The 23,876-nt window shown below is 39.9% G+C and overlaps 2 protein-coding genes across 4 annotated transcripts in view; both read left to right on the top strand.

Annotated features, from left to right (window-relative positions):
* Positions 1–4,193, top strand: part of myo10l1 (myosin X, like 1) — a 73,597-nt gene extending 69,404 nt beyond the window's left edge. For all 3 annotated transcript variants that reach the window (XM_047345483.1, XM_047345482.1, XM_047345481.1), the window contains exon 43: positions 129–4,193. In XM_047345483.1, coding sequence (XP_047201439.1) covers positions 129–233 — 105 coding nt within the window. In that variant the 3' untranslated portion in view covers positions 234–4,193. The remainder of the gene's footprint in view (positions 1–128) is intronic.
* Positions 4,194–7,167: 2,974 nt separating this feature from the next.
* pttg1ipa (PTTG1 interacting protein a) lies at positions 7,168–23,466 on the top strand. Its single transcript, XM_047393038.1, has 7 exons — positions 7,168–7,439; positions 7,786–7,838; positions 8,121–8,229; positions 16,073–16,175; positions 16,828–16,893; positions 21,464–21,510; positions 22,782–23,466. The coding sequence occupies exons 1-7, from the start codon at positions 7,349–7,351 to the stop codon at positions 22,817–22,819; spliced, it is 507 nt and encodes a 168-aa protein (XP_047248994.1). The 5' UTR covers positions 7,168–7,348; the 3' UTR covers positions 22,820–23,466.
* Positions 23,467–23,876: the final 410 nt, after the last annotated feature.

The following is a 23,876-nucleotide window of genomic DNA, read 5'->3' as shown; positions in this document are numbered from 1 at the left end:
CCTTGTGGCGCCCCTTAGGCTGTGTTGCCCTGGCAGAACGCCTCATCGTCCATATCAAAAACCAGTAGGACAATGTCAGACCCTATTCTGAACATACACAGCCCAAATCATGTGTGTTTCCTCTCTAGGTTGGGGAGATCACCAAGATCATGAAGGCCTACATCAACATGGTGGTGAAGAAACGTTGTAGCATCATGTCTGTGACCAGCGTGGCTAGTTCCTGGGTCAGGTGATCACCAAACTGTGGTCCTCAGTTCATCCATTCAGCAGCAATGGGCTCCTTCAACTGCCATGTTAGTGTTTTGCTCCTGATGACGGCAGTTGCAGCAGCCAGCGTATCCAACAGGTTGGGTCAGTTTAAATAAATAGCTGTCAAAAGCGAATTTTGAACATATGGAAAATGAAGCCAAATGCAAACACTTCTAGTCTGAGTTCTACTTGGAATTAAAAAGAGCATGGCAGAAAAAAATAAATCAGTAGATTTGACTTTCACCTGGAATATACACACACCCCCTGCTGTTGTAATGTATGTAGAAGTTCAAGCACACCACAAACTGCTCCCCATTTTTCCATTTTCAGGCAAAAAAAGAGAAAAGAAAATAATAACAAGCACAATTTGGCCACCCAGTCTTCAGTTGGCTTCTGCGTCCTCTGCGCACTGCCACACTTTATCTTTGTTTGCCTCTCATTCCTCTGATTTTTGATCTCTCTCTTTCACGTCATGTTTCTTTATTCTTATGGCATCTTATTTCTGTTGCCATTAGGTTGTAAGGTTTTACTCTTTGTCTTGCTTGCTTTTTTGATGTCGTTTCCAGGCGTTTATCTTTAACGTCAATGCTTTTCAGTAAAAGTACTGAATAATAATTATTATTTGCGGAGATTTGGGCATCCGTGCCCCATATTGTGTTCACATGCTCACTTGTTAGTGCCACCATGTGGCCACAAGCAAAATACAGCAACAGCAAGTGGTTCTGAGTTTTATGAAGAGATCCAAGGTTGTTTTGTGGAAACCTTTCCACAGAACAAGCTTGAACAACCTTGAAGGACTAATATCTATTTATGTGAAGATATAACACATCCTGCATAAATCTGTATAGTCACAAATATGTACACATAAACTAAACAGATGTATCATTTTCTATGAATCACACACATGTTGAAAAGTGTTTTTGATTTCTTTTTTTGGGTGACTACTGCACTGTAAATCCTATAGATGCCATACCAAACACAATGTGACACCTGTTATGTAAAATACATGCAGCAGATTAGTGTTATAATGGACACAGTACGTCTGAGGATTTTGATGGCAATGTTGTGCAGCATGCACTGGCTGTGACATTATTGTGACTCACTGAAAAGTAAAAACAAGCAGAAACCGGGTTATTGCCGCTGGCTGCTATCAAGGTCATGTCTTCATAGTCATTGACAAGTTTACCATTGTCATTGTTTGCAGGAGTCACAGTCCCACTTTACCTTGAGCCATAAAATACTGTATAGCCATGTTTGGTTAATCATAATTTTTTTTTGTTTATGGAGGAAATTCGGGGCACATGTATCAGTACACTAGAATATAATAAAAAAAATAGATTCATATTTGTTTCAAGCTTTTGCTATTGTTTACGACTAAGAAAATCCAGAAAATTCTGTTTCTCTCAAAAGTTGAATATTACATAAAATCAGTGCAGCGTGGCATGGAGTTGATCAGTCTGTGGCTCTGTTGAGGTGTTTAGGAACCCCAGGTTGCTTTAACAGCAGCCTTTAGCTTGTCTGCATTGTTTAGTCTGGTGTCTCTCTCCTTCCTCTCATCAATACTCCATAGCTTCTCTGTGGGGTTCAGGCCAGTTTGCCAGCCAACCAAGCACAGTAAAACCATAGTCGCTAAACCAGGTATTGGTACTTTTAGCAGGGGAGGAAGGTGCCAAATTCTCCTGGAAAATGAAATTAGCATCTTCTTAAGGCTTGTTAACAGGGGGAAGCAGGAAGTGGTCTTAAAGTTCCTGCAAGACTCCTGCCCTGACTTTGGACTTTGTGGAAACTTCACATTGGACCTCAAGCAGTTTGGATTATGTGCTTCTTAAATTTTTCTACACTCTGGGATCTGGATTACCAAATGAAGTGCACCACAAAATAGACACCGGACTAATGAGCAATAGTCCAATTCTTTTTCTCCTCAACCCAGGTAAGACATTGCTGACAACCTTGTTTCAGGAGTGGCTTAACACAGCAGTTGTATCCAATGTCCTGGATACGCCTGTGTGCAATGGATCTTAAAGCATTGACTCCAGCTGCAGTAGACATATTGTGAATCTCTCCTAAACTCTTTAATGGGCTCTGCTTTACATTCCATTCAAATTATCACTGTTGCTAACGCACATTTTTTTTCTTTCACTCCACCTTTCATTAATATTCTTGGACCCAGCACTTTGTGAACAGCCAACTTCTTTAACAATGCTCCTTTGTGGATTATCACAAAGCTCCCTATGACAGTGTAGGACATCCCATAACATTTCTGCCTTAAAAATAATGTTTTATTGCTCTAGTGTAATATTTAGATTTTCTAAGAAACTGAATTTTAAGCCATCAAACTGAGCAGAAATAAACACTTGAAATATGTCATTAGACGTGATTTTCACCTATTAAATTAATTACTCAACTAATTTAACTCTTTACTCATCTTCTAAGTTACTGAAATGCATGTGTACAAGCTCCTGTTTGTGTTTCCAGCCTGGTTATAAACCTTTCAACTTAACAATTTATTGTCAATATTATATTACTATTGTATAAGCCCTCTATATTATATGTCCTTAAATGTGAAATCTGGATTGCTGCTGTGTGGGGGAGCATATAATGGAAATGGAAATAAGAACGAGAAGCTGTTGTACTGACTGTATTTTTTGAAAATGAGATGTATTTATATGACCACTTTTTGCAAGGAATGGTGTTGTAATTGTGAGTTTGAGTGAAGAAAAAGCATGGGTTTCAAAGGGAGGGTATGGAGCTTATTTATCACTCTATGTATTGTATGTATTGTAATGTTTGTTTGGAGGGAACTGAAAACATCCTGGGTTATTGATATGGGTTATTTGGACTGTTACCCAGGGCACCAAAACAAATGGGGGGCAGGATTTACATGTACCAGTTTTACATGACTATCTATTGGTTTGACGGTGGCAGAAGGAGGGGCTTGCTTAGGTTGCTTTTTATACATGAACCACCACTGAGAGGAACAGATGAGAGAAACTTGTTGACGACATTTTAAGAAGTTGTGGTACGGATCTGTCTAATCATTAAGTGCACTGCAGTTAGATGGCAGCATTGCTAACATGTATTACCTCCAGAGACCTATATCACGCACATCAAAGAGATTTCTATTATTGTTTAAAAAATGGTCCAACTCTTTGGTGCATTTAGTTCAGCTTGCATTCTAACTGATTTTCTGTGGAGTTTTAACTTCAGCTACATTAATTTTGGGCTTTTCAAGCAAGATATTTCAGAGAAGATGAAGAAATTGGACATATTTGTTGCTTAAAAGTCAAACTGTATAGTATTGCGACAATAAAAAAAATACTAACATTGGAAATTCAAGGCTTCTAATCGTTTCCAGTTGGAACACCCACAAAGATTTTCATGCAGTTTTGATGAGGAAGTAATATAATAAACACTCAATAAGCTAAAGAATATCCATTACATGTTCAGTTTTAACTGTGGGTTTAAAATTACCTGGAAAAGACTCCTCAAACCATCAAATACAATAAAAATCAGAATCTTCTCACTAGTTTCACGTGACTCGGGCTAAACTATACGGAGAAGTATGATAATTTCATTTCATAAGCCATAATTTTGGAGCAACCTGGAGGGGATCTGTTGCTGATATTACTGATAAAGTGTGAGAAACTCACCCTGCAGCTGCTGAAACTTGATCGGCTGGTGCAAAAAAGGGAATTGAAATTAAAAGTCTACAATATCTGATCACAAATTTGTCTTCAAGGCCAACTTCATCACAAGGGCTCCTGTTATCAGCCGCAGGCGGCCAAAGCCGAGCCCGTCATCCTGTTCTGCCTGTTATCATCACTACATAGTGAATCATTGTGCTTGTTGGAAAAAAAATGAGAAAGAGAGAGCTGTGTGTGTCGTCTCTTTTTTATTTGTAAATGGCTTTACAAAATTATGCTTTAATAAATTATTGGAAACTGTCTGATCTGTTAATGTCTCATTTGTGCACTTTATAGATAAGAAAAAGACAGAAGTTTCTGATTGTTTTCACTTTCTCCAGATTAAACAAACTATGAAGTGTCAAGTACAGTATTAGAACATCTCATACTGTAACCTTGTAGAACAGCCTTATCCAGATAGAAACTGCAGCAATTTGTGTTGTGGTTTAAACTCAAAGCTCTTATATACTGCATTGCACAAGTATTTATACCTCATAGTTATTTTATCCTTTGACAAATTTTAACCACAAACCTCAGTGTACTCTATTGGGATTTTAAGCTATAGACCAACACAAAGTTGTACATTGTTGTGAAAAGGAAGAACATAGTACTGTACCTGGTTTTCAACCTTTTTAACAAAACAAATCTGAAAAGTGTAGTATCCATTTGTACTCAGCCCCCTCGAGTCAATACATTGTAGCAGAACCTTGCGCTTTATTTACAGCTGCAAGTGTTTGGGGGTATGTCTCTACCAGTTTTGCAAAGCTATAAACTGAAATGTTTGCTATTCTTCTTTGCAAAATGGCAAAGACTCGATCAGATCAGATTCTCAATTGGACTTAGGTCTGGACTTTGACTGGGCCATTTTAAAACATGAATAACTCTGATCTGAATCATTTTATTGTTGCTCTGCTCGTATGTTTAGGGTCATTTTTTTTTTTTGCTGGAAGGTGGACTTTCAGACCAGTGTGAAGTATTTTGCAGCCTCTAACAAGTGTTCAGCTTTCCCCTGCTTTTAGCTTCCTCCAACCGTCTCATCAGCTCTGACTGGCTGCCTTTTCCCTGCTGAAGCAAAGCATCCACAGCATGATGCTGACACCACCATAAACCTAAAAAGTTTCAGTTTGTTTTAATCAGACTTGATCACCTTTTTCACATGGTTGCTGTATTTCCTACATGGCTTGTGGTGAACTGCAAACTAGATGGCTTGCTTTCAAAAAAGGCTTTCCTCTTGCACTCCTCCATTAAGACAGATTCTACAATCTGAGCTGTGAATCTCTGCAGCTCTTCCAGAGTTACCATGGGCTTCATCGCTGCTTCTCTGATTACTCCTCTCCTTGCTCAGCCTGTCGGATGAGGTGGGCGGTTATGGTATGTTCACAATTATTCCAGACTCTTTCTATCATCTATACCTTCTTGTCCTTGAGACAGGTCACACACTGAACAGATCACCAGTCCCTTACAAGGCAACACAGAGAACCTGGAACAGGGAGAAGATGAAAAATCATTGCAGAAAGACCCCAGGCCGGGATTAAAACCATGAGCGTCTTGCTGCAAGACAACAATGTTATCAACTGCGCCACCATGCAGCCCAAACATTGTTCAGCAGTTGGGAGTATCATTTTATACCTTAACCCTGGTTTAAACTTCTCCACAACTTTCTCTCTGACCTGTCTGCTGTGTTTCTTGGTCTTCATGAAGCTGTTTGTTCACTAATTTCCTCTAACAAAGCTCTGAGGGCTTCACAGAACATTTGATGTTATGCTGAGACTAAATTACACACCAGTGGAGTTTAATTTCTAATTAAATGACTTCTCAAGATGATGGTATTGGATTTTGTTTAGAGGAATCAGAGGAAAGGGGAATGACAAGACACACTCAATAAAGGAGTGGTTCTGCAGGTGGGGACCACAGACCACTTCTCAGTACCTATGTTTTCTGGCTGATGTTTTGGTCACTTTTGAATGTTGGTGGTGCTTTCACACTCGTGGTAGCATGAGATGGACTCTACAACCCATACAAGTGGCTCAGGTAGTGCAGCTCATCCAGGATGAAACATCAATGCGAGCTGTGGCAAGAAGGTTTGCTGCGTCTGTCAGCGTAGTGTCCAGAGCCCGGAGGCGCTACCAGGAGACAGGCCAGTATACCAGGAGACGTGGAGGAGGCCGTAGGAGGGCAACAACCCAGCAGCAGGACCACTACCTCCACCTTTGTGCAAGGAGGTACAGGAGGAGCACTGCCAGAGCCCTGCAAGATGACCTCCAGCAGGCCACAAATGTGCATGTGTCTGCACAAACGGTTAGAAACCGACTCCAAGAGGATGGCATGAGGGCCCGACGTCCACAAATGGGGGTTGTGCTCACAGCCCAACACCGTGCAGGACGCTTGGCATTTGCCAGAGAACACCAGGATTGGCAAATTTGCCACTGGTGCCCTGTGCTCTTCACAGATGAAAGCAGGTTCACATTGAGCACATGTGACAGACGTGACAGAGTCTGGAGACACCGTGGAAAGTGATCTGCTGCCTGCAACGTCCTTCAGCATGACCGGTTTAGCAGTGGGTCAGTAATGGTGTGGGGCGGCATTTCTTTGGAGGGCCGCCAGAAGTAGCCTGACTGCCATTAGGTACCGAGATGAGATCCTCAGATCCCTTGTGAGACCATATGCGGGTGCGGTTGTCCCTGGGTTCCTCCTAATGCAGGACAATGCTAGACCTCATGTGGCTGGAGTGTGTCACATCTGGGACATCATGTCTCGCTCCATCCACCAACGTCACGTTGCACCACAGACTGTCCAGGAGTTGGCGGATGCTTTAGTCCAGGTCTGGGAGGAGATCCCTCAGGAGACCATCCACCGTCTCATCAGGAGCATGCCCAGGTGTTGTAGAGAGGTCATACAGGCACATGGAGGCCACACACAATACTGAGCCTAATTTTGACTTGTTTTAAGGACATTACATAAAAGTTGGATCAGCCTGTAGTGTGTTTTTACACTTTAATTTTGTGTGTGACTCCAAATCCAGGCCTCCAAATTTATTAACCAGGCCTTGGTTCCATTGATGATTTTTGTGTGATTTTGTTGTCAGCACATTCAACTTTGTATAGAACAAAGTATTCAATGAGAATATTTCATTAATTCAGATCTAGGATGTGTTATTTGAGTGTTCCCTTTATTTTTTTGAGCAGTGTATTTTGAAGTAACTACTCCACCCTCGCCTCCCTTTGTCTGCGCTGCGTCACGGGGTTGCGTCGCAGTGTTGTTTCCTTCTCGGTAACTTCGGTTTCGAGTTTCTCCTGTTTACCAGGAGCTGGCAAAACGTTTCTACTTTCGGCCTCTCCTGTGTCTCACAGGTTTTAAAATATAAAGCTTTGACGAAGAAGAAAACTGTGGAGAATCAGTGTCGTTGAAGCGGCTGTATGATGAAGTGTTTGTGGATTTTCCTCCCAGCTCTCCTTCTTGTTTCTGGTTTGGCGACAGTTTTGGCCGACGAGTCCACACCTGAGCACGGTAGGAACGGAGACAAGTGACCGATGACCTATAAATAAATGGCACATTTAGCGGCGGAATTTAATGTAATAAGAATCGTTATTTTGCAACTTAAAATCTTTATTGAACTTTTCCCCGAATATATATTTGGTCAGTAATTTCATGTTTTTAAATTATTATTTTTTTTAAACTCTCTGAATAAATAAAACAAACAGTAATCAATGTATTTAAAATTAGGATTTCAAGCTCTTATCTGTGTAATATCAGAGCTAGTTGGACCTCCCCTTTTGATCTAGAATGGTTTCAGCTTTAAAAGAAAATCCTGTTTTTCACTAATTAAACCAGCTTTATTTCCCCTCCCCAACAGTGTGTGAGACAAAAAATGGGACAAGCTGTGAGGAATGTCTGAGAAATGTGACGGTGAGTCCAGATTTCTGCTCAGATAATCTCATACTGGCTCTACAAAATTGTTAATGCATGACAGAGAAATACATGTGTCCGAGGTGGAGGTGCTTTAGCTGGTTGCTCGTCTTCCACGTTCAAACCTGTTGGACTGGTTTGAGGGGTAACTGATTCGTAACCAGTCTCTTCCTTCCATTCGGTGTATGGGTTTGTCATGTAGCTCAACATGCAACTAGCATGAATACATTGAAATCTGACATTTGTTTGAGTAAAGTGATCTCTGTGTGCGTTTGTTTGCAGTGCCTCTGGTGCATCAAGACAGAGTTATGTGTAACGTATCCGGTGCAGACCATCCTTCCACCCCATTCACTTTGCCCGCTAGATGACGCCCGCTGGGGACTCTGCTGGAGTAAGAAATACACATTCACAGATTAGATTTACAGGGGTTGGACAATAAAACTGAAACAACTGTCATTTTAGTGTGGGAGGTTTCATGGCTAAATTGGACCAGCCTGGTAGCCAGTCTTCATTGATTGCACATTGCACCAGTAAGAGCAGAGTGTGAAGGTTCAATTAGCAGGGTAAGAGCACAGTTTGGCTCAAAATATTGAAATGTACACAACATTATGGGTGACATACCAGAGTTCAAAAGAGGACAAATTGTTGGTGCACGTCTTGCTGGCGCATCTGTGACCAAGACAGCAAGTCTTTGTGATGTATCAAGAGCCACGGTATCCAGGGTAATGTCAGCATACCACCAAGAAGGACGAACCACATCCTACAGGATTAACTGTGGACGCAAAAGGAAGCTGTCTGAAAGGGATGTTCGGGTTCTAACCCGGATTGTATCCAAAAAACATAAAACCACGGCTGCCCAAATCACGGCAGAATTAAATGTGCACCTCAACTCTCCTGTTTCCATCAGAACTGTCCGTCAGGAGCTCCACGGGATCAATATACACGGCCGTGCTGCTATAGCCAAACCTTTGGTCACTCATGCCAATGCCAAACGTCGGTTTCAATGGTGCAAGGAGCGAAATCTTGGGCTGTGGACAATGTGAAACATGTATTGTTCTCTGATGAGTCCACCTTTACTGTTTTCCCCACATCCGGGAGAGTTACGGTGTGGAGAAGCCCCAAAGAAGCGTACCACCCAGACTGTTGCATGCCCAGAGTGAAGCATGGGGGTGGATCAGTGATGGTTTGGGCTGCCATATCATGGCATTCCCTTGGCCCAATACTTGTGCTAGATGGGCGCGTCGCTGCCAAGGACTACCAAACCATTCTTGAGGACCATGTGGATCCAATGGTTCAAACATTGTATCCTGAAGATGGTGCCGTGTATCAGGATGACAATGCACCAATACACACAGCAAGACTGGTGAAAGATTGGTTTAACGAACATGAAAGAGAAGTTGAACATCTCCCATGGCCTGCACAGTCACCAGATCTAAATATTATTGAGCCACTTTGGGGTGTTTTGGAGGAGCGAGTCAGGAAATGTTTTCCCCCACCAGTATCACGTAGTGACCTGGCCACTATCCTGCAAGAAGAATGGCTTAAAATCCCTCTGTCCACTGTGCAGGATTTGTATATGTCATTCCCAAGACGAATTGACGCTGTATTGGCCGCAAAAAGAGGCCCTACACCATACTAATAAATTATTGTGGTCTAAAACCAGGTGTTTCAGTTTAATTGTCCAACCCCTGTACATGACTGGTTTATTTTAGTGAAAATAACTCATTTAAGTTACTGCACTGATCTGAAGTTTTGACAGCTTAAAAGACTTGGGTTTTCTCTGTTTTTCTGAACCATGGAAAGTTTTGTGCAAGTTCAACCTCCTGAAGATCTAGTTCAGTGTTCAGTTCACACTGGTAAATTTTGTTTTTATAGTTCAGCACCTAAACAATCTGAACTAAGTTCGGAGTCTTAGTTTCAGCTTGTGAACGCTTTCATTTACAAATCTTTTTTCTAAAATAAATAAAATACGTATATTATTCTGCTTTTTATATCATCATCTATAATTTGTTGCCTCTGGTTTGAAATCTTATTTACCACTGTTTAGATTTCTCTTGTTCACTTTGTCCTCACAACCTGCATAATAATGAGGCCGACCCTCAAAAAGTCATCTTTTTATTCACAGGTTTTCATCTTTTAGTTGTCAGAATAACTTCTTCATTAAAGCTGTTTTTAATTAAAGAACTATACCTTTGGTGTTCCTCTTTTAAAATATTCAGCTTAAATACGTCAACTAAATTAAGGACAAACGCTAGGCTGTTATTTCGGTTGCATTTTAGAAATGAGTACTTTTATACAGAAGTGACTAAATGCATTAAGCTGCGACTTCGTCACTTTGTTTATCTCTGCTGTTCCTGCAAACTCTCACTTGTTGCCTGTATCAGACTGCTCTGCAGGCACATCTCATTGTGATGGTGGGCACAGGACTTTAACTTATTCTTTATGTTTAAAGCAAAGCGGAAGATGTTGAAGTCAACTTTAAAGTCTGGGGAGAAACATACAGTAGCAATAGCAGGTCCCCACGGAGACGGATATATGTGTATGCAGTAGTCTGAACTCTCATACACACACACACACACACACACACACACACACACACACAGAGGAGTCGTCAAATTCTTAAAGGTAAATGTCACGACTCTATTCTGCACAAAAAAGATGTGCTCACTTCAGGTTCCTCATGCAAAAAACAGCATTGTTAAATATAAAGTTCTTCAAAAAGTGAACGCCACACATGGTCATGTTCAGATGCCCCTCCTCCACATTTTGCTACACACTGCCAATTAGCTGGCTGAAGCAAGGCTACTACTCTGAGCGAAAACCTGGCTTAGTTAGTCCGCTAATATTAGCTTGTTATGCTTATGTTACTTTGTAAAGAGAACAGGGGTCTAATCCGTGAAATAAGGCTAGTTACTAAGCTGCTGCTAAATTTTGAGAATATTAATTTTACATATCAGTCAATGTATAAAAATAACCAATATATAATGCAGACAGCGTTTTATACTTCAGAAGCAGTAGGAATTTTTGCTTTTCTGTCCAAAATAAAATCATCGCCCCCTGCCTTATGATTGAACCAGGCCCTTAAATATCAGCTTCTCAAAGCCACAGTTTTTATAAATAAACCAGTTTCTTCTGTGGGATCTAACTGTTCTAAGGATTTTCAAAAGGAATATTTTTCACATGTCTCTTTTAAACCCTTTTATTGTACCTTTAGAGTACAGGTGTCCTGATTGTTTTGGCTGATGCTTACGTCATTAAAGTATTAACAGACGGTGGTCAAACAAGTTTTAAATACACACGTCTTTGTTTAACTTTTTTAATCAGAATCAGAATCAGAAAAGCTTTATTGCCAAGTACGTTTTTGGACATACAAGGAATTTGTTTTGGCGTAGTCGGTGCAATACAGTACAAATTAAACAGTATAAACATATCTACAATATAATATAAATATATGTGCACAGTTTTAAGTGAGTGAGAGTAAATATACAGGTCCTTCTCAAAATATTAGCATATTGTGATAAAGTTCATTATTTTCCATAATGTCATGATGAAAATTTAACATTCATATATTTTAGATTCATTGCACACTAACTGAAATATTTCAGGTCTTTTATTGTCTTAATACGGATGATTTTGGCATACAGCTCATGAAAACCCAAAATTCCTATCTCACAAAATTAGCATATTTCATCCGACCAATAAAAGAAAAGTGTTTTTAATACAAAAAAACGTCAACCTTCAAATAATCATGTACAGTTATGCACTCAATACTTGGTCGGGAATCCTTTTGCAGAAATGACTGCTTCAATGCGGCGTGGCATGGAGGCAATCAGCCTGTGGCACTGCTGAGGTCTTATGGAGGCCCAGGATGCTTTGATAGCGGCCTTTAGCTCATCCAGAGTGTTGGGTCTTGAGTCTCTCAACGTTCTCTTCACAATATCCCACAGATTCTCTATGGGGTTCAGGTAAGGAGAGTTGGCAGGCCAATTGAGCACAGTGATACCATGGTCAGTAAACCATTTACCAGTGGTTTTGGCACTGTGAGCAGGTGCCAAGTTGTGCTGAAAAATGAAATCTTCATCTCCATAAAGCTTTTCAGCAGATGGAAGCATGAAGTGCTCCAAAATCTCCTGACAGCTAGCTGCATTGACCCTGCCCTTGATAAAACACAGTGGACCAACACCAGCAGCTGACACAGCACCCCAGACCATCACTGACTGTGGGTACTTGACACTGGACTTCTGGCATTTTGGCATTTCCTTCTTCCCAGTCTTCCTCCAGACTCTGGCACCTTGATTTCCGAATGACATGCAGAATTTGCTTTCATCCGAAAAAAGTACTTTGGACCACTGAGAAACAGTCCAGTGCTGCTTCTCTGTAGCCCAGGTCTGGGGAATGCGGCACCTGTAGCCCATTTCCTGTACACGCCTGTGCACGGTGGCTCTGGATGTTTCTACTCCAGACTCAGTCCACTGCTTCCGCAGGTCCCCCAAGGTCTGGAATCGGCCCTTCTCCACAATCTTCCTCAGGGTCCGGTCACCTCTTCTCGTTGTGCAGCGTTTTCTGCCACACTTTTTCCTTCCCACAGACTTCCCACTGAGGTGCCTTGATACAGCACTCTGGGAACTGCCTATTCGTTCAGAAATGTCTTTCTGTGTCTTACCCTCTTGCTTGAGGGTGTCAATAGTGGCCTTCTGGACAGCAGTCAGGTTGGCAGTCTTACCCATGATTGGGGTTTTGAGTGATGAACCAGGCTGGGAGTTTTAAAAGCCTCAGGAATCTTTTGCAGGTGTTTAGAGTTAACTCGTTGATTCAGATGATTAGGTTCATAGCTCGTTTAGAGACCCTTTTAATGATATGCTAATTTTGTGAGATAGGAATTTTGGGTTTTCATGAGCTGTATGCCACAATCATCCGTATTAAGACAATAAAAGACCTGAAATATTTCAGTTAGTGTGCAATGAATCTAAAATATATTAATGTTAAATTTTCATCATGACATTATGGGAAATAATTAACTTTATCACAATATGCTAATATTTTGAGAAGGACCTGTAGAGCAGTATAAGATGCAAGAGCAATACAACAGTGCAGGTGATCATTGTGCAAGTAAAGCAGTGCAAGTAAAGCAGGAGTCCAAGCTGAGCGTTAATGTAACACATAGAGTGCTCCTTTACTATTGGTATCTATATGTATTTCAGAATGCAGACAGGTATGTATACGCATACTAATGTTAAGTCATGCATTGCCATGTTTATGTCGGTAAGCTCTACAGTTTTTTATACTTTCTTGTAGTGTTTAAAAAATGGAAACCAAGGTCTATTGTCAGTACTGACGTTGTGCTGAATTCATGAGGTTGAAAACAAATGTTCCAACATGAGTTCGTACGAACACGTGTTTCAAGACATGCCCACAGGGTATGTCGAGTCGGTCTTAAAAGATAATTCATAGGTCTGTGCAAGTAATGGTATGTGTGTTACAATTTCAGTTTCAAATGATTACACAAAACATTTAATTAAAGAAAATCTACCGCATTCTGCACTGCAGATCTACTCTTTTGTTTTTTATATGCTACAAATGTAGGGTATTTACTATCTTGTTGAATAGTTGTGATTTCAATATTGCAATATTGAAAAATTGCCACAGTGCTGTGAAAATGTGTTTGCTCCTTTGCAGATTTCAGTTGTTTTTTTCTGTAACACCTAAAGGTTAATTATCATAGAATTTTAATTTCAGAACAACATTGCTTAGGTGAGTGCTGTGAGTTGTAAACCAAAGCAGGTTGCGTAAGCACACATGGGACAGAACAAAGTGAAATATGTGGGTAGTGGTTGTGTGTTTAATGTCGAATTATGATTGGAAATGGGCTGTTGATTTCCTCCTGGGGTTATTTTGGTAGGCTAGGCACTGTTGGGAAGGCTGAGCGCTGCTCTATGTTTTCACTACTCTCATTGTGGCGGGCTGGAGTCTCGAAGTCTTAAAAACATCTTTGTAACCTTTTCAAGACTGATGGATATCAATGACTGTTTCTCATCTTTTGTTGATTGTCTTTTGATGAGGGCACAGGTTTTTGATTTTTGAGCTCTTTTAATCTACTTCATGTTGTCAGACAGGTTCTTTTTTAACTCATTTCTTGATTTTATAGAACAGGCAGTTGCATTGGACTGCATTGTTAATGTAGTTATTCATATTATTATTCTTATTTCAAAGAGGGGGATCACTTTTTCACAGAGAGCTAGGTTGGTTTGGATCTCATATTGTTCCCTGATAAATGAAATAATTTGAAAATAATTCCTGCATTTACTCTGATTATCTTTGTTTGCTATCAGACCTTGTTTGATGATCTGAAACCTTTAGATGCGACAAAAAAAGCAGAAACAAGAAATCTGTTAAAGGGCAAATGCATTTTCCCAGAATGCACAATACTTCAGCTGACTGAAACACATTCAAACAGAGGGAGAGGTCTCCTTAAGATTTAATTTTATTTATTTATCCCAAATTCAGATTTTTAGTTATTTAAATCAGTGGTTGCAAAAGTTTTACAGGAAATGTATGGTCATTATTACAGCTTAAATTTTTTGTTCTGTTCAGCATTGTCGTTCATGAAAGACATTCATTTCCATGACTGAAATGGGGGGACACTGCTTATCAAAAGCCCATTTGACATCAAAGTTCTGCAACAAGGACACCACCCCAGATCCCTCATTACGGATCACTTTGTCTTTCCACAGCCTACAAGGCGATTCGCTGAGGTCAGTGGGCCTGTGTGCGTTCAGCTCATTTTGGCATTGCTAAATTAAACGGGTTGGGCTTACGACTTGCACCCTTCTGGACCCTTTTGGACCTAATCTTGAACATGACTAAAATAAAGAAGATGATTGTAGATTTTAAGAGAAACATGAATAGGTCCAACACTATTTCATGGGAGAAGAAGTGGAGATGGTGCAGGAGTATAAATACCTCGGTGTTCACCTGGACAACAGACTAGAGTGGAGATGCAACTGTGAAGCCATCTACAAGAAGGGACAGAGCAGACTGTACTTCTTGAGGAAGCTTAGGTCCTTTGAAGTTTGCAGCAAGATGCTGCGTATCTTCTATAAGTCTGTTGTGGAAAGTGTGATCTCTTCTACCATCATCTGCTGGGGAAGCAGCATCAGAACCAGGGACTTAAAAAAGCTCAACAAGCTGATAAAAAAGGCTGCCTCTGTTCTGGGGACTCCTCTGGAACCTCTGGAGATCATTGTGGAAAGATGGATTCTTCATAAAATGAAGAACATTATGGAGAACACTGAGCATCCTCTTCATGAGACTGTCCTACAACAACAGAGTGTCTTCAGTCAGAGGCTTCTTCAGATCTGCTGTAAGACGGAGCGCTACAGGAGATCCTACCTGCCCACAGCCATCAGCATCTACAACGGCTCTTTGAAGAAACCTTCATAATATGAGCTACAACAACATTTAATTTCCCTTTGGGCTAATTAAATTATTTATGAATTTAATTGAATTTAATTCACCTGCAGTGGATTTGCCCTTGGGGATTTCCCCAGTGATGAAGTCTGTGTTACGCTCCTCATGCATGCTGCTTAAAAGCATTCAGTGCTCTAAATGGAAAGTTGTGAGGAGTCCTCAGACGGTTATTCCCTTCTTCTACTGGTCAACATAATTCTCAGGTCCGACAGAGGAGGATGCTAAAATATCACTGCTCTCTGTGTACCCATGAACTGAGTTGCTGCTGCGGCCTTTGCTTTGTGCTCATTCTGTAATTACTGCTTACAGTTTATAGTGCTTATGGATTTATTACAACCTTCTAAGTTGGATCAGGGGTGTAATGTTGATACGATGACTTCAACCCCCTTGTCGTGTCAGGACCTTAGTAGATCGTGAGGCATAATGAACATGTGTAGATCATAGAAGGAAGGTTGTGATCTTAAAGGGCTAAAGAGTAATGATCCTGCACCATCATCCTTTTAAGGTGTTTTTTTTACTGTTTCGAGAGGACACAGATTCTGTTTTTAACTGCTGTAACATTCATAACATAAAAATCTATTTATTTCTGAGAAGGAACTTCGGACCCCACATTGGTTGGTTCCTGTTGGGACCAAATTGCTTAAATTACCTAAATTAGCATTTTCTAAATATGACATTGAATTAAAAGCTGATGCTGCAGTCAGGCAAATTATATATGTTGGTATTGTGAATATTTGTAAACAATATTTGTTTCATTATTTCTGTAGTGAACTTCCAGACGTTGATAATCACCCTGTCTGTGCTTGGTGCGGTTCTCATCATTGCTGTCTTGGTCTGCATGTTCTGCTGCTGCAAGTGTGAGAACTTTGGGTAAGTAACTAGTGGCTTGTTTCACTCTTTTTTTTTTTTAAGAAGCAAAATGAGCCATCTAGTTGCTTTTTTCTTCTTCATTTAGTAAATGGTAATTGGACTGAACTTATAGCGCCTTTCCAGTCATACAGACCACTCATAGCGCTTTGCACTAGAGCCACATTCACACTCACTAACGCTCACACATTCATACACTGATACGCAGATCGGTAGGCAACTTGAGGTTAAGTGCCTTGCCCAGGGGCACATCGACATATGGCAAGAGGAAGCTGGAGTCAAACCCACAACCTTCTGATTGCAAGACATCAGACTCTTCCTACTGAGCCACAGTTAGTCATGTCAAAAACATGCACACGTTAACAATATGTTTTTACAGGAAAGGTTGGTATGATTACTTCCTTTAGTTTAGCATATTATTGGTTTATTCTACAATGATGATTGGAATAAGATGTCAAAGACAGTATATACGTGTAGGCCTTCCAGATAAGTGTCGTGTTTTGTGGTAGGTTTGTTTCAGATCCCTTTTGGGCCTTATTGTTTTTGCTTTGATGTGTGGTTTATTTGTGTCAGCCTTGATGTGGATACCTTAAATGTGCCCATTTTCTCATGAATAATTAAATATTTTTCTGACACTAATTCTTCTGTGTGTCAGATCCAAACGATTTGAGGCCAAGATGGAGAGACAGGCCAATAAGACGAAAACCAAGCAGGAGGAAAGGTGATGATTAATATCAAAGAGCATGACATGAAGTTTGTTTCTGTTTTGACTGTTGTTGGAGTTGTCCTTCTAAACTCCTGTGTGTTCGTTTATTTGGTCAAAGCATCTTAATTCTGCACGAGAAAAACTAAACTTAAATGTCTAAGAAAACAAAACACGGACAAGAGGTTGAAGCTGATTCACCTGGCCGGGGAAGAGAGGTGCTGCATCTGCGTAGTCAGGAACACATCTGTTTTTATCTCCCCTGCACCGTTCTTTTATTGAAGACACACATACTACAAGAAATATACATTTTACATTTGTTGTGCAGCCCTTCTCAGTTTCTCACACATTCTTTTGCTGAAGGTGAGTTTCCCACACGTCTTCAGGAATCTTCAGGGAGAAGAGTTACCATGCCTCCCTAATCCACTGTTGGCTTCTCACGATACAGACAGAAAACACCTGCAAGCTTTAACCTTGAGTAATAAACACTCATTGTGTGACCACACTAGAAGCTACTGTTTAAGGATTTTTCTAACTCTCAAAAGCATAACTAAAAACTCCTAATAATAATCAATCTATAAGCAGCAAATCCCAAATATATCTTAGCTTTAGCTACTAATGATAAGGCATTTATATTTCCACACTGTAGAGTATTTCTAATGTCTGAGTAAAGGTTGCTGAATTGTTTTTGTATTCATTTCAACTTCCGCTCCTAAACATAGTTTAAATTTGCAATGCCTTGCCGAAGTATTCATACGCCTTAAAGTCTCCATATGCTGTCATGTTACAACCACAAACTTCATGTGTACTTTATTGGGAATTTATGTAAAAGATCAACACAGAGTTGTGCATGATTTTGAAGTCGAAAGAAAACGATGCAAGGTTTTCAAAGTGTATCATGAACAAAAATGTGAATTGTGTTATGCATTAATATTTAGCCCCCTTGCCACAGATCCTTAGTAGGCTTTATGTCTGGACTTTTGACTGGTCCATTCTAACAGAGGGTATGGTTTAGTCCGGGGGTCGGCAACCCATGGCTCTGGAGCCACATGCGGCTCTTTAGCGCCGCCCTAGTGGCTCCCTGGAGCTTTTTCAAAAATGTATGAAAATTGGAAAAAATGGGGGGAAATATATTTTTTGTTTTAATATTTGGGTGTGTGATGGGCCATGGATCCCAAAAGGGAAAAAAAGAACGATAGCTGAGGAGAACAGAGGATTCATCAGTTCTTGGACCGAATCATTCGCTTTCATTGCCAATGCGGAAGGATTGCCAACACGTTTGCTTTGTAATGAGAAGTTGTCAAATAACAAAAAGAGTAATGTGGCGAGACATTTCCAGGGAAGGCATGCTACATTTGCAGCCGAGTACCTAGTTAGAGTGAGAGAAAAAGTGCGATTGCATTACTTCTGGGGAAATTAGAGGACCGCAAAGAAAGATTTAGATTGCATCTCCAAACTCCACTACTGCTGCTAGTTTTGTTGCAACCCGGGAGATAATAAAGCGTGGAAAACCGTTCATAGATGGTGGCTACATCAAGATTCATTCATTAAAATATCAGTGCACCCATTTTCAAACTTCAAAAACAAAACCGCTATAATACAGAAAATTAAAGATGTACAAAGACAGTTAAAGAAAGGGCCATTAAAATAGCAGGCAAAGTTACCAATCAGCAAATCAAGGACATTACTTCAGCTCCAGCATAGGCCGGCCTACTCAATTTCCTGTGATGAGTCATGTGATGTGATCGATATTGAACAGGTAGCGCTGTTATGCAGGGATGTGAACTCTGTGCTGAAGTGTTTAAATGACAATGGAATAAACACCAACCACCTGATTTCAGTGGCTACAGCTGGGGCACCCAGTATCACAAAAGGGGTTTGTGACTTTACTACAAAAAGCGTTGGATCGAAATCTGCTTGCATTTCACTGCATCTTGCACCAAGAAGCACTGTGTGCACAAAAATTCCCACCAGAGTGTATGGAGGTGATGAACCTTGTCATCGAGATGGTGAACAAGATGATTGCAAAAGCATTAAACCACCGTCAGTTCCGTGCATTGTTAGACGAAGTTAGCAGCAAATATTCCGATCTCCTACTACACAACAAAGTCCGATGGCTGTCCGGGGGTAAAGTTTTACGTTGTTTCGTTGCCTGTTTAGAACACGTGAAAACATTCCTGAAAAGGAAAGACCTGAACTACCCGTAACTGGAAGATACTGAGTGGCTGGAAAAACTGCACAAGTCGCCTAAACATGCTGAATAAAAGTCTCCAGGGGCGGGGAAACAATGCACTGTAAATGCTGGAAGCTATTTTGTCATTCGAGCACAAGCTGACTGTATTGGCCAGAGATGTACAGCGAGGCACACTCTCTCACTTCCCCTCCCTGAGAGAGTTCAAAGAAGCCCACCACGATCACACACTCAACGGTGATTATTTACAAGGTGCGATCGTTGATATGCAAACTGCATTTGGGAGCAGATTTAACGAGTTCCAAAAGGAAAAAATGACACTTTCTTTCCCTGTCACACCCCTGGAGATTGACCTGTCCTTGTTGAACACATTCCCAGGAGTAAATCAAGCTGACCTTGAAATGGAAATGGCCGATATAGCTGACAAAGATTTGTCGGTGTCCAAATTCAAAAGTCTGACAGCTGAGCTTGAAGACGTCACTCGCCAGAAAGCCCAGCTTGCCCAAAGCCACAAATGGAGCGAAATTGAAAGCCTCCTAACACCTGAGAAACTTGTGTTTGAAACATGGAATGCTCTTCCTGACAGTTATAGGAACATGACGAAATATGCATTTGGAGCATTATCCATCTTTGCATCAACATGCCTGTCCAGATATTCTCAAACCTGAACTACATCAAATCCAAATACCGCACCCGCCTTACAGATGAAACCTTGCGGTGTTGCGTGAAGATTAAAGTTACATCTTACATGTTGAGAAGCTGTCCAGTGATGTCCGAAAACAGAAGTCACATTAAATGGGTAAGAACACAATCCTGTTATAGGCACATATTTAGTAATAAAGTGGCTTTTTTTATAAAGTGATTTCTGATTTTTGGCAGTATATATTTGGAATGGCACATAGGGATATTAATGTGTTTTGTTGCTCAGGTCCGAGGATGACTGCGTTGTGTCAAAAAAGAAGAGGATGCTGCTGCGTTTTACCCTTGCACTGACTTAGCATTTGCAGAAAACTAAAGAGAAGAGGATGATGCACAGAAATCAAACTAAAACTGTATTATTTAAATTTTATTCACTTTACCTTTTCAAAAGGCTGCTGTTTTATGGCACTCTGTCTGTTGCCCAGGTAAGGGGGGAAAGAGAATAGGATTGTATAGTATTATTGAGGATTGAAGAGGACTGCATTTTATTTCCATGATGAGGTCTGAAATTACAGGAGGCCTGTTATGCACGTTCCGTTTTTTTCGAATCCTCAAAATAAAAATGACATCAAAAATCTGATTTCTTTATTGTATTTCTGTAATTTCATCAATGCAACAAAACATAATACATTAATATTGTAATGGAAGTTAAACTTAAAGCACCGTCGTACAGCAGAGTAGTCAAGTGGTGCGTCATTCTCTCCAGGATGTGCTGCAGGGAAAATAAACATTTAATCATGACTGCTTATTATGTATTTGTAGCCTACTTAGTCATTTTGATAGTAGGTTAACATAGCTAATATACACTTACAGCATGTGTTGCCTTCATTATAAGGCTTATATAAGGCTTTTAATTTTTTGCGGCTCCAGACAGATTTGTTTTTGGTCCAATATGGCTCTTTCAACATTTTGGGTTGCCGACCCCTGCTTTAGTCTATGCTGTTGTAGCTCTCACTGTATCAACTCTGAGCAGCTTTCCTGTCTCTGTTAAGAAAAACATGTCCACAGCATGATGCTGCCACTACTATGTTTCCGTTTGCAGATGGTGTGTACAGTATTAGTTTTCCACCACACGTAGTATTTTTCAATTAGGCCAAAACGTTCTTTAAGATTTTCAAAGTTTGAGATATTATTTTACTACCTAACCCTGCTTTAAACCTCTCTACAACATTCTCCCTGAACTGTCTGTTGTGTCCCTTGGTCTTCAGGATGCTGTTGACATAACATTTTAATTAAATACAATAACGTTTGTTGTTGTACCATTATAAAATCGGAAAATGTTAAAGGGACAATATATTTACGTTTGCAAAGCACTGTGAGTCTGTATGTTGTTTGCCATGACTTTACTATGGATGTACAGGGAATAAAAATATACTATATATTTATTTCAAGCATATATATTTTTCAGAGGCTATGCAGTTATACGATTATGTGTACAGTATATTAAGATAAATATTACAGCTAGTTTACTGTTCTTTATGATTTCTGATTAAGAAAACAAAGTTGTTGTGCCACCAGCTGCTGCTGTTTTGAAAGTCATGATCTGTATCAGGTTTCTTACATAGCACAGTGCAGATGAGGGGAAAATGCAAACGTCATTCTGTAATCAGCCCAAACTGGTTGTGACTTCTGCAGTTGCTGGACAGGTTGAGGAATTAATTCCTTTGTGGCTCATGGAGGGTTGTTCTGTCTTTACAGGAGAGCGGAGATGAATCAGAGACACCAGGAGATCAGGCAAAAATACGGTGAGTTTTTCTGATGTAATTTGGTTACCAGTGGCATGTTTATTGACACCCGTGCTGGCAAACCACAATCCCCGATAGAATAGCACTTAATTCTTATGACATTTGACAAGATTAGAGCTCTCATGTGTTCTCTTCTCTTCAGCTTTCTGTTGGATTTAGATGCTGTGACTATGATTGCCATGGAATATGATAGATTCTGTGTCTGAACCACTACTATGTTGATTTGACCATGTCTTTTGAATTATTATCCTGTTAAAACACCCAATGATTATTTTCTAACTGCCAGAGTCCGCCAGATTTTTGGATGAAAACAAGATTTTTAGAACTTTTACAAGACAAAACAGACCCACAGCATCACAAGTCCTCCACCGCACTTAACAGTGGGCATGATGTGCATTTCCAGATATTCATCATTTGTCTCATGCCGATGTACCTGGAGCTTTGTCCAAAAGCACAATCTTAATTTCAACTGATCAAAGCAATGAAGACTTTGGCAAATTCCAAATATTTATGTTTGAGATGGTAGGACAGAAACAACTTTTTTTTTTTTTAAATCGCTCTTTTCTCGCAGCCTGAGGAAAAGTCACTTGAAGTGTAGATGGTTTCTAATGTTTATTTGGAGCTTCAGTGACATCAAGATGCTACACTTTGCTGCAGTTCTTTACCAATGAGGAGTCTTTTTTATCCCCCCTCACCATCCTGCTCTCGTGGTGGCAACATAAATATGAATCTTTATCAAGCTTATGGCCAGTGTTTGAATGGAATGGACCTCTCTGTTATTTCAATTTCACAAGTGATAGGTTACTAATTAGAAGTTCGCAGAAGCCCTTATTAATTGAAAAAGTAAAGTATAAATAAAAAGGCCTATTATGCTGTTTTTTAAAGAGATTAGGGGTACAAACAACTCTGCCACTGAGGATTGATTCAAAAATTGAAATAGATGGTTAGACTTTGCTATTGAAGGAAAGAAAAATTAAATATAAAGTTTGTTTTATGCATCTTTACGAGGGGTGCCAATTAATTATGGGCGGTACTGTATATAGTTTTTATTATAACTGGTTTCTTATCACAGGAATCTTCACATCATCTAATTTTTTTTAAATAGTCCTTTAATTCTATAAAACTCCACAAATGTTCATGAAAATAGTTATAAATGTTAAAAGTAGCCAATTCTTTGATTCCCTGAGCAGAATTAATTTCCTCTAACTGTTTTCATTAATAATAAAAACGTTGCACTTAAGGTTTTTTTTTTATTTTTTTTGTCATTGTAGGGCTGAGTGGGCCAAACCCATATGCAAGATTTTCCTGAGATCCACAAGTGGAGCTTTTTGAACCAAGGACACATCTGATGATCTGCTGCTTGGTTTTTGGCAGTAAAAATGTGCATAATTCAATATTTAATGGAAACTTAAAGGGCTGAAATGGAAATTTAAAGCAGTTTTCTGTAGGCAGCCTGCAGAGTTGACAAGCTGATAAATGAGTTGATTCAAACGGACCCAAAAGGCTTTCACTGAAGCTAAAATGGACACATGGGGCTGTAGTGTTTTTTCCAAGCCGGAGGAGTTTTCTCTTTGGTTCCTTTTATTAGTATTTGGTTTAATTGTGCAAAATGGAAGTCATTTTGATTGTAAACGATAATCTTCTACGTATAACTACCTGTAACTGCACAGTTTCAGAGTTGCTGCTCAATCCAAAACCATAACTGGAGATGTTATTTTTTGTTACAACTCTTTTTGTTTCTGATTATCTTTCTAATATTTCTAAAAGCAATTATGATTGTATTGTTGCTTGTTCCTTTAGGAATAACATTTTTGCAAAACATATTCACAATGGTGTGTGAAAAGCTTAATCACTGATGTATTTTAGATCATAATCAACTTTAGTCTTTAGTATTAGCCTTGTTTTACTGCTGTTTGTGTATGAAGTTACAATCTTAATAAAACATTTTACACTGTTTTTTTTTTTGCATGCTTTGTGCTGTCGATGTCCTTGTATGCTGTAAGTCCAGTCGTGAAATTATTTTCACTAGTACATACAGGGGTTGGACAATGAAACTGAAACACCTGTCATTTTAGTGTGGGAGGTTTCATGGCTAAATTGGACCAGCCTGGTAGCCAGTCTTCATTGATTGCACATTGCACCAGTAAGAGCAGAGTGTGAAGGTTCAATTAGCAGGGTAAGAGAACAGTTTTGCTCAAAATATTGAAATGCACACAACATTATGGGTGACATACCAGAGTTCAAAAGAGGACAAATTGTTGGTGCACGTCTTGCTGGCGCATCTGTGACCAAGACAGCAAGTCTTTGTGATGTATCAAGAGCCACGGTATCCAGGGTAATGTCAGCATACCACCAAGAAGGACCAA

The sequence above is a fragment of the Girardinichthys multiradiatus genome, chromosome 19 (assembly GCF_021462225.1).
Source record: "Girardinichthys multiradiatus isolate DD_20200921_A chromosome 19, DD_fGirMul_XY1, whole genome shotgun sequence".
Classification (NCBI taxonomy): Eukaryota; Metazoa; Chordata; class Actinopteri; order Cyprinodontiformes; family Goodeidae; genus Girardinichthys; species Girardinichthys multiradiatus.
Note: the sequence above shows the minus strand (reverse complement) of the source record. Positions and strands in the feature narration are given on the sequence as shown.